The sequence below is a fragment of the Equus asinus genome, chromosome 5 (genome assembly GCF_041296235.1).
Source record: "Equus asinus isolate D_3611 breed Donkey chromosome 5, EquAss-T2T_v2, whole genome shotgun sequence".
NCBI lineage: Eukaryota > Metazoa > Chordata > Mammalia > Perissodactyla > Equidae > Equus > Equus asinus.
Genome location: NC_091794.1, coordinates 21,731,818 through 21,750,880, shown reverse-complemented (window position 1 = coordinate 21,750,880; position 19,063 = coordinate 21,731,818). Strand labels below are relative to the sequence as shown.

General features: G+C 38.0%; 1 protein-coding gene across 4 annotated transcripts in view; it reads right to left on the bottom strand.

The window, feature by feature from the left end:
• Positions 1-4,681: 4,681 nt before the first annotated feature.
• GTF2E1 (general transcription factor IIE subunit 1) overlaps positions 4,682-19,063 on the bottom strand; it is a 70,120-nt gene continuing 55,738 nt past the window's right edge. For all 4 annotated transcript variants that reach the window (XM_070508937.1, XM_014829572.3, XM_070508938.1 and 1 more), the window contains 3 exons: positions 15,370-15,571; positions 11,144-11,385; positions 4,682-6,470 (listed from right to left, as the gene is read on the bottom strand). In XM_070508937.1, the coding sequence (XP_070365038.1) occupies positions 6,046-6,470; positions 11,144-11,385; positions 15,370-15,571 (869 nt within the window). In that variant the 3' untranslated portion in view covers positions 4,682-6,045. The remainder of the gene's footprint in view (positions 6,471-11,143; positions 11,386-15,369; positions 15,572-19,063) is intronic.

Here is a 19,063-nt window from a genome sequence, read left to right as displayed (position 1 = left end):
TGGTGGTGCTATTTACTGAGATGGGGAGCTGAAACAGGAAGAGGACCTGCCCCTCCTATATTTCCAATCTGGGTAAATGGAACCACCATCCAGTCAGAAACCTGAGCCCCATCCAAGGCCCTGTCCTAAACAAAGAGTCACCAAATCTATTAACTCTACTTCCCCAAAGTTTCTCAAATTTGTCCCCTCCTTTCTACCCTCACTGACTTGCACAGCTCTTTGACCAAATTACTCAGCAAAACTATTGAAATGGCCTTAATAATCTCCAAGTTTAAATTCCAGACCAACATGAATGCTATAAATTGTTCCTCTGCTTAAAATTCAACAATCTTTTTAAAGAACAATTTGGCAATGTCTATCAAAGTTTAAAATGAACATGCCCTTTGGCTCTCTTTTATGATTCTATCATATAGAAATACTCAGAGAATGAAAATATGAGGGTAATTCATTATAGCATTTTAATAGTGAAAAACTGGTCACTACCTAAATACCATTCAGTAAGGGAATTGTTACACAAAGTATCATACAACTATAAAATTCTATGTAGTCCTTATTTTTAAAAATGAAGCAGATCTAAATATATTGATATGGAAAGATCATTCAAGGGCAGATGGCAAAAGCAAATGGCAATGTGCATGTGACTGCATTTATTTAAAAGGCATTGCAGTATAACTGCAAGTATGTGTGAATGTTGTTTCTAAAGGCTTAGAAATAATCTGGGATGATAAACATTCACCTGTTGACAATGGTTATCGTGAAGTAGTCAGATGGGGATGGGCTGGGTAGGGAGTTTTCATTTTTTACTGTATAAATCTTATTGGATGAATTTCTAAATAATACATTTATATAATAGAAACAACAACAAACTCTACGACCATCCTGTATGCCTTGACATGATTCAAGGCACTTTAGGACCTGGTACCAGCCTCTCTCCAGACTAATTTCTCAGACTTATCTACATTAGGTAGGCGATAGTGTCCTCTTGTGTGATGGGAAACGTGGGCTGACTGTTGAAACTGGGTCTGCTTTGCAACTGGAAGAGGAAAAGCAGCCTCTAGTACTCAGAAGGTGTGAAGCTCTTTCTGAAGAGAAGCTAAGGTACTTCTTCCTCCCTTTGAGGGCACAGAGAAACCAGTTCATTCCTTTAGCTCTTCAAAGGAAGAAGCAAAATTTCATGACTCTTTGCCCTTCTCAACCTATCTGGCTTTACATGTTTTAAGAGTACCTGTACTTATCTTCAGTTTATTTGCTTCTTTTGTAATATAAAAAGCCAACAGAACAGACAGTAAATTTACCATAGTGCCAGTTTCTTTCTGAAAATCTTCCTCATCTCCCCTAGAGATTTCTAGATATTTTTAAAAAACAAAGACATGGTAGCCCAGCTCTGCTAGAGATAACGCATTAAATTGCTTTGGTGGAAACAAAATACTAAACAAATAGAAGACGGAATTATACCAATTTCTAAATTCTAAAGATTTTCATATTTGGTTTTTTTGATTGTCATTTCTTATTTTTTTAAAACTCAGGAATAAAGAGAACAAGAAAGTACATATGTTCAGTCTTTCTATTGTGGTCCTGGCTAGGAATCTAGCCATAGAGCCAACTGGTCGGAAAGAAAATGAACTGCTCTTCCCAATCTTGTTCCTATTGAGTGTCCAGTTCTCTCAAAACAATACAAAAAGAGTTATGAAATATTCAGTTTTTTTCCCTCAGCCTTTTGGATAATTAGAAATGAAGTACCTTGGCAAGAAAAGAAAAAGGAAACCTAATTAACAATTGTTTATGCTGTGGTTTGCTACATTGTAAATCGTAAACCTGCCACCTACACTAGTCCCTCAATTAAAATATCCTTCACCTGGTTTGAATTGCTGTACCACATCAGACTTCTTGGTTTTTTTAGGGAGATTATTATTATTTGGACTCATTTTAAAAGGTATTACCTACCACTTACCTCCATAAAATATCAGAGAAGGGAATCATTGGTGATTCTAGCATTATCCTCTGATTATTGACAGCTAAGAAACTGGCCCAGAAAGATTACATTAGATAACAGTGTCACAGTGCAAGTGTCTAGTTAACTGAAGCTGGGACTAGAACCTAGCCACCTGACTTGCGGGCTATGCCAAATTGGATATTTTCTCTTAATCGTGTAAACTAATACTCCTTAAGTATTGACAGTTTTGAGAAAAAGGGGTATCTAAATAAGAAAAAGGCTTCACCTTCAAGGGCAGATAGAATGAAAGCAGTTTCCACCAGATACAAGGTTGTGGATCACCTAGGGCCAGGTTGTTATTCATCACCTCACTTGTAGCAAAGTATGATGAGTAATATTTTTCAGTGCAGTGAGAAGAGAAAACAATCCTTTTAAAGCCACAGTTAACCTCCCATGCCGACTCCTAGAGGTGGGGAGATGGCTCCTTGGTTAGGGAAACATCTTGATAGGCCTCTTGGGATAGGATAGGAGCTTTCAAAGCACCATTTAGAATAGGAATAAAATAAAGAATGAAGTTATTTTCTCTAATACACTTATAACTTTCCAAGGCCTTTGGAAAGAAAGAGGTGATGAAGAGAAGAATGAAGAAAGCTGAAATTTTAGCAAGATTTGGAGGCTGGATTCTACTTGGGATGAAACCTGTGAGAATGATGAAGGGACTCTTTAAGAACAAGGATGTATAGGATCCACTCTTATAGTCCTTGATTATGCAAAGCTGAGACAAAAACCCCTCACTGCCCATGCCCTGCCCATTACTGTAAAAACTTCAGGGAAGATCAGCTACACAGACTTGGGTTGATGGCACTATCGGGGTCATATAGTGGGTAGAGAGGAGACGTAGAGAAGCCAGGGAAGCAGAGAGGCAGAGCAGGAGGATACAAACCACCAAGCCCTTCCACTGAAAAAAGAAACAATACTGGAAGTATCCCATGATGTTAGGATAAAAATGTTCTACTTAAATCTTAAAGGACAGTGGATAGGTTGGGACGCCAGGGCCGCTCACACTTGAGTTATACTACAGCCAACTTCACTCAGAGACAACAAGCTCCTGGCCATCCCTTATTATAGGCTCTGGGTAGTAACTCCAGTCATCCTGAGGCCAAGAGACACTGTGACTACATGTATCAACCAACCTTGTGTGTCAGTTGCTTTACCAGAGCTTCAGAGGCTGATAATTGGCAGGGCTCCCATTTTTGGTTATTCTATCACTGACTGACTTTTCTCACCAGAATATTGTGCCACTCAATAGACATAAACCTGTCTGATAAAGTAATATCAAACTCTATTGAGTCATTAGATATGTTACTGAAATATATGGTAATGTTCAAAATTTTACATATTAAATTATATTTCCCTATTAATTATGAGTATAAATTCAGAGATGCTTGTCTAAGGAAATGATGAACCCAGGATTAAAAAAAAAATGGTACACCTAAAAATCCTAGCATTAACATAAAAAGCTTGCTTTTGTCACTCTGCTATTTCTTTAATTCTACCAGGTATTTTCTACATGAACTTCTTTAAATGTCCATTTGATTCTTTTTCCAAAATGGGAGCACCTTTTCCATTATAACACATTAAGACCACTGTAATTCTCATTCCTAATTATATATACCTTTATACATGTATCTGCCTCACAGATTTGTTACAAAGAATTAAATGAGTCAACATATGTAAAGTACTCAGTGTCTGACACACAGTAAGCACTATATGTTAGCTACTTTTTTCTTTACATACACACACACGCAGAAAAATCGAATCCTTCTATACTTAATACATTATGAATATCTTTTCCCAACAATGATTCTTTTTAATGGCTACATGGAAAATAATTTAACTAATTCATGATTAATGCACATGTAGTATATCTATGTATCTAGTCTATTCCAAACACAGCTGCACTGAATACACTTATTTATATTTTTGTCTTCACTTGTGATGTTTTTCCATAACACAGATTCCATACACACACACACACACACACACACACACACACACACGAAAGGAAAAAAGAACTAGGCCTTGACGTATGCTCATATACATACAGAGGAGGAAATAAAGTCTGAAGACTGAGAAGGAAGAGCCAATAGCCAATGAAGTAAAGAGAATCAGGTCAGTATAATGGCTAGGATACCAAATGAAAACATTTCAAGGAGAAAAGATGGGTTGACAGCATCAAATACTGAAGAGCAGCCAAAGAGACTGAGAAATAAAGAGCTGTAAGGTAGGACAATGAGGACTGGAGAGGGCTGTTTCAGTGTAGTAACAGGGCAAAACCCAGACTTCAAGAGGGAGATGAAAGAAATATGCAACTAGTCTACATGATTCTTTAAGAAGTTGGCAGATAATGGGAAAGAAAAATAGAACAGTAGCTTTAGGAAGTAGAACATGCAAGCTAGATTTAAGAAAAAATAGCAATAAACATTTATTCATTGAAATAAAGAGCTGACAGTTCACCTACAACTATGTTTTAAAACTTAACAGCTAATTACTATTTTATTTAAATGAACTTCTTTCTAGAACTATGAAAGTTTAAAAAACAATGTTTAAAGTTGAATAGCCCCATGTGTACAAGGCAAATATATAAAAGTCATTCTTAAGGCAATTTATTGCCAGAAAAAGTTTAGACCACATACAATTGCATCTATTATTTGAAATATAATCAATAAGAGAAAAAAGTCTGAAACATTTTTTTAATGGCAAGAGTATTCATTTTAATTATGCTCCAAGATGTTACAGAGGTGGAAATGAGCAAATTTCAGTCAGTATAAAATAGATTTATTGTCAACATTCAGTCATTAATACAACCCAGGTAAATGAAACATCACTTCATACAAGGCTCAGATACTCTAAAATCTATCTTAACTTCACACACAAATGATAAATACTTAAAAATTACAAAGCAAGGGAAAATATTACAAAAAATACAATTGTTATAGATCCTTGTATGAAATTTCCTCATTTTTGAAGTTCTGCCTTAGGTAATAATACCATGCTACATATCGGAACCAAAAATAAACTATGTTCCTTGAGGTTACAATGCTCAACAATATACTGAATGCACTCTAAAATATCATGTCTAACAAGAACCAAAAGGGAGAAAAAGAAGGCCTTCACTGATGCTGAGAGAAGGAGAGGAGTAATCAACTGTCATATGCTGATTTCTGCTGGAATGGCCTCATTAACAATTTTTAGCATTGCAGAAGAAGGGAAAAAGGAGACCAGTCTCCGCTTTATATAAACGATTTTCAAATCAGCACAAACTCAGGCAATTCTAAAAGGCACTGTTCCACTCTTCAGCCCTTTACATGAACTCCTTGTCCGATGTCCATGTTTGTTTCTAATTTCTTCATAAGGGTTCACCACACTCTGTTTTCTATCATCCAACATCCAAACCAAAAGTCAATAAGCAAAACAAAAGAATCTACCAGTCAGGTCGGTTCCCAAGACACAAATTTTGGTTTAGATATTGATGATGAGATTTATGCATACCCATCCCACTTCCATACACACTCCCACCTCCCCTTACATATTGACTCCATCCTCAATTGTGAGGCAGTATGAAGTTTTAAGATTGTTTTTTCCCTCATCAATGATTTGCCTGTTGGCAAACTGCTTTGGTTGGCAGCAATATCAGGAATTGTCTGGAATGCTTGTCAGAATAGACAAAAAGGATGTGATCAGTGAATTACTGTAACCTATTATGGTGGGCTTCTGCAGGCACACAGGAAGAATCTACCTTACAGACTTCCCTCACTCATTCAGAAGGGAGAAAAATGTGTCTTAAAAAGGGAAGAAAAAAGATTAGATAAGGAAATACGGTAAAATATTAATACTGTAATAATAGCAGGAAAAGGAATGCTTATAGCCAACCTACCTTGTTCAGAAGTTTCTGGCATAAAAATCAAACTTTCTCTCCCATTATTCTCTCTGCAAGATTAATAGTTGCTTTACATCAAGAGGATCAGAAAGCCAATAAAAACTTTTCTTTAAAGGTAGGGAGTTTCTTTTTGAAATGAGCATTAGGGAAAGGAGGTAAAGGTAGGGAAAGCTCACTCAAAGAGGTCCTCAAACATGCGTTGTCCCATTGCTATGTATGCTTCCTTCTCCTCTGGTGTCATCTGGGCCACCAGCTCTGGCCGCTGGCTCACTTCACTGTAGGAGAATGGACGGCCAGCCACCATAACAGTGGGGTCATCTGCTACTTCCTCAAACTCATCGTCTTCCTCATCCTCTTCCCGATGAGGTGCAGCCACAGCTGCCGGACGGGGTGGGGAGTCATCATCTGACTCACTGGTCTCACTCTCCGAGTCACTGCCATTGGCAGCGGTCACAGGAGCAGCTGCCCCTACTGAGCCCGCCGTGGCAGAGGGGGTCTTCTTCTCATGAATAAGCAGTGCTCGCATGACCTCCTCGTTATCATCTGGCCCTGCACGGCCTTCCTCGCGCTCTTGAAATGCATCTATATCTATGCCACCTGGGAGGCAAAACCCAGAAAGTTAATATAAGACATTCCTTTATAACCAATATTTAACATTTTAACATATTATATTTACATACAGGATAACAGTAGTAAACAACACAGACTTCACTGGTTCCATTTTTTGAGCTGCTACCCGTAATATATTCAAAATGTTTCTCACAAACTGGAACTTACATAGCACAATGTTTAAGTACATGGGTTTTAAGAGTAATATAGCCTGGATTTGAATCCTGGCTCTTTCACATACAAGCTGTACCACCTTGGTCAAGTTATGTAGTCTCTAGATTTCAGTACCTTTTTCTGTAAAATGGGGCGATAAAAGCATCTACCTTCTAGGGCTCAGGATAAGAACATATGAAATAATGTTAATGAAGGGCCAAGTATAGTAGCTGGCATAATAAGAAATTAAAACATGGCTCCTCATATTGCTCAGAGTAAAAGCCAAAGGCTCAACAATGGCCTATCAGGTCCTACATCACCTGGAACCCCTCCTGCCCACCTACTGTTTCTTTTCCTTCCCCTTGCTCCTTCTGCTCCAGCCACAGTGGCCTCCATGGTATTCCTTGTACACAACACACATACTCCCACCTCAGGGCCTTTGTACAGTGTGTCCCCTCAGCTTAGGACATTTTTCCTCTAGGTATCATACAGCTAACTTCCTTACATCTTTCACGTCTTTACTCAAATGTCATCTTCTTTTAATTCACCCCCACTCCTATATTCCCAAGGCTCTATTTTTTTCCCCATAGCACTTATTTTCTAATTTAATAAATAACTTGCATATAAACTTATGTATATTGTCTTTGTCACCCCCTTTTCCCAGGATGTAGATTCTCCACAACAGATATTTATCTTTTTTATTCAGTGATATATCCCACGTACCTAGAATAGTGCCTATCATTTGTTAGGCACTGAACAAATATTTAATGAATGCGTGAATAAATGCAGTCTTATTTTCCTAAAGCAAACTAAGCGTACTTTGAACTCTTTATAAAAAGGCATCTAGTATCAGGAATGAAGCTTCTCTCACCACACGCCTCCTATCATTTTGTGTACACATCTTGCCTGATATATAGCAGACGAAAAATTTAAGAAAAATATTTGTATTCAGTATTCTGAAAATACTACCAAACATACTGCCATTTAAAATATATAAAAGGATCAAAAGTGTTGTTTGGAACCTGGCTCCTTGATTCAAATCCTGACTCTAATACTCATTAGCTGTGTGATTTTGGCCAAATTACTTCATCTTTCTATGCTTCAATTTTCTCAAGTACGAAAATCAAAAAAAATCATAGCATCTACCTCACTGGATTATTGTGGGGATTAAGTGAATATCTGTGGTGTGCTTAGGATAACCCTAGCACTTAGAATAGTCATCTATCGTCTTCATTATCATCAAGAGAAGGCTCAGAAACGGTCATTTCTGCCTATGGATGAAATGAAAGCATCTTCTCATTAACACATTAGAATGGATTAGCTGTAACCTTGGACATTTTAGAAAGTATAGAACTCCTGAGGTGAGATATTGGGTAGATAAGACAAAGGGAAACAGGAATTCAGAAGGCGAAAGTTTAGGTCAGAGAAAACAGGCTTTTGATAACACAGATATAAAACTGAGAATTAAAATCAAACTCTACTTTAAAACATTGCCAAAGGCTGAACTTCCTCCCTAGAGCCCTTACTGCCAATGCAGCATTTCAACAGGAAAAGAAAGACAAGGAATGCATACAAGTCTCTAAGGCAATCATCGCTTCTAAAAGAATGTTCTAAATAGCTTAATATTACCAACATATTTTGATTAAGGTTTAAAGTAAATATAAAATTTGGGGAAAAGCAATTTAGTTTTGTAAACTAAATGAAGTCATATCTAACAGATAAAGGTCTTGAGACATTTGTGGAAAAAGGAATTGTTCTGTTATAGATGAAGACAAGAAATAAAAAATAAAGATAAATGAGCAAATCTCTGGATGGTAGGGTAGAAACACTAGTTTTAGGAACAGTCTTATTTAATAGTTAAAAATTACAAAGAAAATGTACACCATGGAATGGTCATGTTCACAGATGATGCTAAGCAATTGTGGGTGCTTAAAGGCCAAGCTGATGGCAAAAAATACATAGGAAGAGCTGAAGGTTGTAAAGTGGGCAGGAAAGTGGCAGATCTAGAGGTCTTCCTCAACTAATGATGGGGTTATGTCCCAATAAATCCATCATAAGTTGAAAATATCATAAGTCAAAAATGCATTTAATACACCTAACCTACTGAATATCATAGCTTAGCCCAGCCTACCTTAAATGTGCTCAGAACATATACATTAGCCTACAGTTGGGCAAAATCATCTAACACAAAGCCTATTTTATAATAAAAGTCTTGAATATCTCATGTAATTTATTGAATACTGTACTGAAACTGAAAAACAAAATGATTGTCTGACTATGGTTGATGTCTGAGTAACGGTCTGGTTGTAAGCATATTCGTTGTTTACCCTCGTGATCACATGGCTGACTGAGAGCTGCAGCTCGCTGCAACCGCCCAGCATCACAAGAGTATTGTACCACATATTGCTAGCTAGGAAAAGATCAAAATTCAAACTTTGAAGTACAGTTTCTACTGAACGCATATCGCTTTCACACCATCATAAAGCTGAAAAATCCTAAGTCAGACCATCATAGGTCAGGGACCGTCTACTTCTATACTGGCAAAAGAAAATCTGCCTATGGAAAAATAATGTAAAATATACTGAAAGACACGGTCCAAGCTATCAGATACAGGGTAGGAGAGGGTCTGAAAAAATCCCTGCACGTGTCTCCCAAGTTCTTGGTCGTAATATGCTTCCAGAACCAAAGCAACAAAGAGTCAGACAAAAATCAGAAGGATACTGGAAACAAAACTCAGATCATTAACAATAAATCCATGCATGAACAACATGTACTGTTCTGGGCACTAGGTATCAAGTAAAGTATTATATGATGGAAGATGGTCCAGAAAAAGACCATCATCTAATTAAAATAAAACAAAAACTGTGGGTGGAGGTCGCTTGAGGGTAGAGGACTATTTGTAAGGAAAGCAGAATCAAAAGAAATTAGAACTTTCAGTATAGTAATGAGGACATGACTGAAGTCTATAAAATTCTGAAAGATATTAAAAAGACAAAGTCTGAGGAAAATTAAGTAGGACAAATAAGACTCACTTCACACATTCACTGGATAGAGCCTATTCTACTATCATAAAACTTAAAGACAAATTTAGACACGACAGCAATACTATCCTATTGTATAGAGAAAGAAATATTCACAAAACTAACTTGGGTAGGCTAGACGACTTATTTAAGGCACTTACAGTTGAAATTCTATCATTCAAGGAACTGTAAACATCGAATGTTAAGCTTATGAGTCTAACCATATTTAATATTGGCTAACAATAGTTTTATTTTATTTTACTTTGTTTCTAAGTTCAAAGAAAGGAACGTTCGGTTGCCTCAAGAACAGGCAAGAAGCCAAGTTGGGGAAAACACATCTATTAAATAGTTGACAGTCTAACTACTATATAAACTAAAACAACTTGAATCAAAATAACCAAACATCGTACCCGAGCTAATCAGTGGCAAGGAGGGAGAGTGAAAAATGGTTGCCAAGGAAAACTTTTTCTGATTGGAATTAAAACACCAAAGAGAATCACACTAAAGGTATTACCTGCTTTTACCATCACTACCCAACTCCACACTACTTTTACGATTCTTAGCATACACAGTAAAGAAGTATGAAGGGAAAAGAGGTTAGGAGAAAGGCCAAACAACAACAGTGGTTTTCAATTACTGATGATTCTTTAGCATTAAAGCAGCATAATCAGGTGATATGCAAGTGATGATACATAACCTGGGAATAGGGGCACACAGATTCCAATGCTGAGGAAACGAATCAGAGGTACAGACTTCCTTTCAGTCCTCCTTCCCAGGTTCTGAGCGATCTTTGTCCAGTCTTAGCCTCCCATTTTCTACATACTCCTAAACCATCATCACCCAAAGTCTTTGAATCCAGTAACTTAAGACTAAAACTTAAAAGGTAAAATCTTGCAGTTCTCAAACTTCTGGTTATTGTGCAATTCTTACCACTTTAGGGCTCACAGAAATTTCTAAAGTCTTCTAGTGTAAAGTTCCATAATTCTTCTTGAATGGTGAGAATCCTTGATTCTCACTCAGGTAATATCTTTTTATATAATTCAGGCAGCACAAACTCCTTGGTATTTATGAAGAAACAACATAAGAAATTTGGTCTAGTGTATAGTTACGGCTCCCAATTCAGAGAAATAAAACTGCAGGTAAGTTAGGGCAACAGAAGAATAAAGAAGAGGTGAATTTGGCCACCTTGAACACAATAGCACTTTTCTAAGAAATTAGGATAAATAGATAGTAATTTCTGAAATTTAAAAATGGAGATTTAAAAAGCTATTTGTTATTTCAACTAAGTTGAAGGATAATACAAGTATATTGGTTGGTTTTAATGCTTATTGCTCAATTTCTTACTTCCTAGTATTATGCAATTGTTTCGTAAAACAGATACAGTGGATTACCAATAAAACTAAGAATTGCCCAGGCAATTTCCCATTAAGTCAGGTTCATTTTCTACTGAACCCAAGTCATATTCATTTTACTGACTTCTACTCTTACCTTCCTTCATCTCTTCAGAGCTATATGCTCCTTGGACAGTGCTTTCTCTCAACCAAATGGGTCTCTCTTTGGCAGACTTGCCCTCCAATGAGGCTCGATGAAGATCTTCTTGGTCATCCATGTTAATGACAACATTCTGAGTGTATAAGTCCTCATAGGAGGGACCTTTGGTGGCCCATGCTTCCCGGTGGTGCCCACCTGCCAGGCCAGCAGATCCAGTGGTAGCTGCTGCACGGTCCTTGCTATATAAAAAGATTAGAGGACAGGAAGAAGAAAAATTAAAGTCTTGGTGTTGGAAAAGAAGGGCAGCTGGGGAGGTGAATACTAAAGTATTACAAATAAATGCTATGTAGCAATCATGCTTTAACAATTCTGAGAAACCTCTCTCATACCTCAAGGTGAAAGTTGAATGGGTTAGAAGAACATGGCATATTTATATTTAAGTTCCTGGATCCTCTGGTGTGTATAAATGACGAAGGTTTTATAGTTTAAGATGTTTCAATAAATCTACTTAGGGAGAGGAGAATGATATGGTGACATAATCCATAACCCAAAATCTCTCCCAGTCACATCTTTCATGAGTATTTTGTTTAAAAAACAAAACAAGCAGGGGCTGGCCCCGTGGCCGAGTGGTTAAGTTCGCGCGCTCTGCTGCAGGCGGCCCAGTGTTTCGTTGGTTCGAATCCTGGGCGCGGACATGGCACTGCTCATCAGACCACGCTGAGGCAGCGTCCCACATGCCACAACTAGAAGGACCCACAACGAAGAATATACAACTATGTACTGGGGGGCTTTGGGGAGAAAAAGGAAAAAAATAAAATCTTTAAAAAAAAAAACAAAAACAAAACAAGCAAAACAAAATGCGTTACATTTTTAAAAGCATTCTCTCAGCTCAACACAGAATAAGTCAAAGCGGTTTTGTGCACTTTTCTCTTTGGTGCGCTGGGAAGCTAGAAAAGTATTCTACAAAGCCAGACCTCAACTTAGAGTTAACGCTTTTCTCCTGCTACTCACCAAAAAAGGCATATCCCTATGCACAGATCAGACTCTTTCTACTGCGTTGTGTTCTTCCATCCCTGCACCTACACCGACTCTCCAGGTCCACCCCCAACCATTATCTCTACCCTGCAGTAACCATGATCTAATTCTCAGTCTATTTTGTTTTGCTTTTTACTGCTACTACCCATGATCTTCTTAGCTTGTTCCAGGCCTGCTCATTCCTTGTATGTTGCCTCATTTCTAGGAGTTAAGTCAAGTTTTCAGTCTTTCTGCTGCTCCCCCGTTTTATCTGCTTGTTTCACTTTCAATCTGTTCCACATTCTTTTGACTATACCCCATTCTCTGTGTGTTTAAGCTCGTGCCTTGTCTTTCTCTGCCTGCTACTGATGCTTTCTGCATCAACTTCTGTGCATGACTCTCCCTCCCTCTCTGTTTACACAGCTACGTTTTATCCCATAAACTATCTTTTTTTCATAAACGACCTGATCTGTCTCCATACCTTTTGCTGTGTTCCTTTCAGTCACTGGCTGACTCTCGTGGCCCCATGTTTCTCCTTTACTTCTCTTCCATTCTTCTCTAAATCTTTTCCATGGATCCTGGACTGTTTCCTAAGTGGAGCCTGTCTCATTTTGAGCCTAACCAATACTTCTTCACTTGTTTTTATGTTCTGTACCACTTCTCTCTCTCAGAAGTCGTTCACTATTTTTCCTTCTTTTTGGTTCAACTTCATTTCTACTTACTCCATTGCTCTTCCTGGCCCACTTTTACCTACTTGAGCCTTCTGCCTCATGCTTAGTTGAGATTTCTCTGTATATATCTCTGCCCATGTATCTGATTGGCCCCTTACATCTCTCCCTGAGAGCACTGTGTCTCTCTCTGACCATCCTCTGCAGGTAACCCTGGGCTTATCCCATCCTTCCTGCTCTGCCTCTGGATCTCTACAGGCCCACTGCCATCAAGTGCTATTTTTGCTATCAAGAAATGTGCTCTCTCCAGTCGTCCAATCCATGCCAATCCAGTCATTTAATCCATGCCTGCCAGCTATCGCCTCCAGCTATACCCAGGGCTGCTTTGGAAACCATCCCTTCCCATCACCTCTGTACCAGTTATTTGCTCTCCTACTCTGAGTCTAAGTCTACGAGGCATCTCTCTGTACCCAATCCATCTATTTGTCTTGCTATATTAAAGTTTTATCCTGCAGCTGCAAGTAACTGGTCTCTTTCTACCTTTTATTTCTTTCTGCATTCATCTAATGTCTTTTTCATGATTTACTAGGTTTGTCTCAATTTAATCTTTTTCTGTCCCTAGTCATTCTCTTTCTATCTTCTACCTGTCCCATGTTGTCTTCCAAAAGGCTGTTGTCTCTGTCCTCACTATAATCTGCCTACACTGGTGGAAGTTGGCTTTTTGAATTCTGGTCTCCTTCAAGCATTCACTTCTCTTTCTCTTCTCTTCTCTCCTGGCCTGATCTGTATTTATGTGTTTCTGTGTTTGCTCTACATTCTGAGTCTCTCCTCTCTCACTTGGTTGTCTCTGTGACCCCTTTTACTATCTCTACTATCCTCAGCCAACATCCTTATCTTGTTGTGCCAAGCTTGCTCTATATGCCTGTCTTCCCCCAAATGTGTCTCCCTGAGCTAACCATACACCTTTTCTGTCTCTTTCCACCAATGTTTCTCTAGTTCTGACCTGGCCAACTACATCCCTGTCCTTAGCTGTCTGTCTCCCCTTCATCCAGACTCTTAAATGAGTCTGAAGTTACTCTGTTTCTCTCCGTATATAACCTTGAACACATAGTTTTCATCTACGCTCCATCTTTAGCATTAACTCTGAAGACTATCTTCTGAAGGTTAGCAAGAATTTGGTACTTTGAGAACAACAACAAGAGTAGAGATAAAGGACAGGACAATTAAAATAAATGTTAGCACAAGACGACTTTTAAAAGTCTTTTGTTTTTAGTACTCCATCATAGAAACTCAAGACTGGTTTTATTCCAGTTTGAGGCAAGAGAGATTTGACCACAAGTCAAACAAATTTTAAAATTTGGAAGAATATTTTTAGAAAGATATTTTTAACTATGGAGAGTTCACTACATAGATTTTATTTCTACTCTTACCACAGATAAAGACAAATCTAAATCACCAGCAAACGTTATACTAAAGAAAATCTAGGGCCAGCCCCAGTGGCCTAGTGGTTAAGTTTGGCATGCTCTGCTTCAGAGGCCCAGGTTCGGTTCCTAGGCACAGAGCTACACCACTTGTCTGTCAATGGCCACGCTGTGGCAGCAGCTCACATACAAAAGAGCAGAAGATTGGCAACAGATGTTAGCTCAGGGTGAATCTTCCTCAGCAAAAAAAAAGGAAGAAAAAAAATCTAGATAAGAAACACCCAGTTTCACTCCTTCTGTATATTTAAGTTTCTTCTATAAAGAGAACGTCTCTTAAAGATGACAAAAGTGACAATTCAGTTTTGAATCTTTTTCTATTATTTTAAAAATTCTAGAACTTCTAAAAGATACAACCCTTCTCAGGGTAAGGGAAGACTATTATTTCAAAACTAAAATTTTAAAGATCTTTAAGGTGAGTATTAAATAAGATATAATGGAAAAAGCAAGGAATTCCATTGAAGAAAGATAGGAAGACTTTAAATATCACCAACAGGTTGGCTTGCTGAAAGGCCAACAGTTCTCTGCAATTCAAACATTAGGGTACAGTGATAAAAATAGGGAGCCATAGTTAGAAGTATTTACCCACAGGTAACACCAACTATGTTTCACTTTCAAGGAAGTTGCACTGAAAACTAAGGCAGCCAAGAAATGTGTGGTTAAAATACTTTAAAAACAAAAAAAGCGAATGCTGTATCCCTTAAAGAACTTCAGCCCCCAGAAGTTGGCTAGGAAAATTCAAATATCCCCAAGAGGTACAACCAATTTAGGATTAGCTAACAATTGGCTGAGTTGCAGCAGGCCCAAGCAGAGTGAGTACTTGAAGTCAAATCTGACTATTTAAAGATTTTTGCCTAAGGCCCACACTGTTCTGCATTCAGTATAAATTTCATCACAGGCACAAGTTAGTAAGACGTGTGTGGCAGAGCTTAGAATCCATGTAACATTATAGTATTTAGTCTCCTGGTAAATTACTTACCCACTCCTGCTCTCCAAAGTACAGGTAGTTAAAACAAGGGTGAGCTTCAAAGTGTTTTTGGTAAGACACAAGGCCTACACTCACCTCTGTTTCAGGGCTGGTATTTCTGTGGGTTCTGGCTCAAGTATTTCATAGGCCAAGTTCACATCCTCTGTCTCCCGAAGCAATGCATAAATGGGCTCAATTTGTTCATTAAACCTTGCCAGAAGAGTGCGTGCATCTTTTTTGGGCATTGCTGATTCATCTTCTTCTACCTCTGTATGGCAAAAAGTACAGCGGAAAGTTCCTACAGAGAAAAAAATAGTCTCATGTCAGGCAAGAGAAATCCTTTAGCAAATAGTTGATATCTCCACTCCTCCTCTGACAAGTTATTACTAAAACTTTCAAATATACAGAAAAGTTGAAAGAATTTTATAGTAAACATCTATGTGCCCACCATCGAGATTCTACAATTAATAGTTTGCTATATTTATCACATTTCTATCTACCTATCACTTTTTGATGCATTTCAAAGTAATTTCACCACTAACTGTGACATAGCAAACAGTTTTTTTTTTTGACCATTTATTTTTATTGAGTTATTGATAGGTTACAATCTTGTGAAATTTCAGTTGTACATTAATGTTTGTCAGTCATGTTGTAGGTGCACCACTTCACCCTTTGTGCCCACCCCCCACCCCACCTTTCCCCTGGTATCCACTAAACTGTTCTTAGTCCATAATTTTAAATTCCTCATATAAGTGGAGTCATACACAGATTATTCTTCTCTCGCTGGCTTATTTCACTTAACATAATTCTCTCAAGGTCCATCCATGTTATTGCAAATGGAATGATTTTGTTCTGTTTTGCAGCTGAGTAGTATTCCATTGTATATATGTACCACATCTTCTTTATCCATTCGTCTGTTGCTGGACACTTAGGTTGCTTCCACGTCTTGGCTATTGTAAACAGTGCTGCAATAAACATTGGGGTGCATAGGACTTTTGGGATTGCTGACTTCAAGTTCTTTGGATAAATACCCAGTAGTGGGATGGCTGGATTGTATGGTAGTTCTATTTTTAATTTTTTGAGGAATCTCCATACTGTTTTCCATAGTGGCTGCACCAGTTTGCATTCCTACCAGCAGTGTATGAGGGTTCCTTTTTCTCCGCAACGTCTCCAACATTTGTTGCTATTAGTTTTAGATATTTTTGTCATTTTAACGGGTGTAAGGTGACATCTTAGTGTAGTTTTGATTTGCATTTCCCTGATGATCAGCGATGATGAGCATCTTTTCATGTGCCTATTGGCCATCAGTATATCTTCTTTGGAGAAATGTCTGTTCATGTCTCCAGCCCATTTTTTGATTGGGTTGTTTGATGTTTTGTTGTTGAGTTGCGAGAGTTCTTTATATATTATGGATATTAAGCCTTTGTCAGATATATGACTTGCAAATATTTTTTCCCAGTTAGTGGGTTGTTTTTTTGTTTCAATCCTGTTTTCATTTGCCTTGAAGAAGCTCTTTAATCTGATGAAGTCCCATTTGTTTATTCTTTCTATTGTTTCCCTTCTCTGAGAAGGCATGGTGTCCGAAAAGATCCTTTTAATACTGATGTCAAAGAGTGTACTGCCTACGTTTTCTTCCAGAAGCCTTATGGTTTCGCCTCTCACCTTTAGGTCTTTGATCCATTTTGAGTTTATTTTGGTGAATGGTGAAAAAGAATGGTCAATTTTCATTCCTTTACATGTGGCTTTCCAGTTTTCCCAGCACCATTTGTTGAAAAGACTTTCTTTTCTCCACTGTATGCCCTCAGCTCCTTTGTCAAAGATAAGCTGTCCATAGATGTGTGGTTTTATTTCTGGGCTTTCAATTCTGTTCCATTGATCTGTGCACCTGTTTTTGTACCAGTACCATGCATAGCAAACAGTTTTTAATCATATTTCTAACATTTAACTTATTTTAACTTAAAACCAAATTCTTTATAGCTTCCTATTGAAACTTGCACCTTTTCCCAACAGCCTTCCTTTTGTATATGACACATTAGGGTCTACGTTATGGGGAAAGCCAAATAAACACCTAAAACCAAGTCCTTAGTCATCCTGTACGTTGTTTCAAGGCGATTTCCTCAAACTTACTAATTATTTCTCTCTAAACAAATTTAATTCAATCCATTTCCAAAATTAAAGTTCAGAAGCCTTTATTGTTCTTATTTCTATATCCCTCACATTCAACTTGTAACTAAATTGTGGTAATTCCTTAGAAACATCTCAGATTTTTCACTTCTACTATCATTTCACTAATCTGGGCCACCATTACTTAGCCTGAAATAGCTTCCTCAATCTGGTCTTTGAACCCCTAGGTTCTCCTTCTCCAATTCCAAGTGTCCTATCCCACCATTTTTATCATCTTATCCCCTGCTCTAAAGTCCATCTGGTAACTGAATTCCTAAAGTCCACGGCATCAAATCTAAATTTCGCATCCTAACATTCAAGACTCTATATAATTTGGCCCAAAAACATCATAAACACAGTCCTTTACCTGTCAAGTAGATTCAAACATTTGAGAGATGATATACTAGACATTACTATTTATCTTATTTGTATACTGCTTTCTGTTTCTAAAACTCTTCTATGCACACTTTTCAATCCTTATACCAAGCCTGGAAAGAGACTTTGAGGAGTTTTGTGATTTGTCCAAAAACGTGTAGCCAATTAAAAAAACGTAACAAGAGCAGCTATTATATACCGAGTGCTTACTAAGTACCAAGTATCACCAATCGTCTGAGGCTGGTATGATTGTCCATTTAAATCTGCAAAATACAGAGGTTCTAAGGGGTTAAGTAATTTGCTCAAGATCATACAACTAGTAATTGGTGAAGGAGGCAGGACTCAAACCTAAAACATTATGCTGAAACTCACACTCTTAAAATTACTTAACAGTCTACATCTCTAGCCCCTCTTGGATCTCCAGTTTGGTTCTTATTCCCAATGCCAGGGATAGGTGTCCTTCCTTTCTAACCCAATTTACCTGAGGGATTGAAAGAGATCATACAATACTTAGTGCCTGGCACACTGTGAGTACACAAACATTTAGCTTTAAAAAGCCCCATATATGATTGATACATAACCCCACCCCCTAACCCATCTTCCCCAGGTAAGGAATAAACAAACTAAGCATCTCTACCGCAACATAACAAGAGATCCTACTGATATATTTCAAGCAGAATAAGTTTCTTTACTGCTTCTCACATATAAACAGCCAACACCATGTAAATTCTTTGTTCATATACCTTGTCTAAAATACTCTTGATCCATCTTCCTGCTGTCCAAATGCTACCTAATCTTTTATATCTGTTCCAAATAAGTGAGAAAGATAGAGAAAAACAGCCCTTCACAGGTAGGCGGTGGCCCAGCATGAGTAGCTAGGCTGTGATGATTTCTGTCAAACAGATTCTCACAGATCACCCATATCAGATAAGGTCCTCTGTGACCATGATGGAAGTGAGGCAACACCAAGCCAGTTTGAGTCTGAATCTGTCTGAGTACAGACAAAAGCAAGGTCTCTGTACAACTAAAAAGAATCGCAGCTAACACGAATGACTGATGCTGCTTTAACGATTGCAGTTTTAGCCTTGTCCTCTTCCTCTTACCTCCTAGATAAGATTTATTAAGATATCCAATCACAGAATTATCCTCACTTCTTGACAACACCCAACCCATAGCAAACCCCCACCATGTCCCTGAATCCTCCCCAAAATTACCTAACAAATAACCAAATTCTCTAAGTCTGTCCAGTACA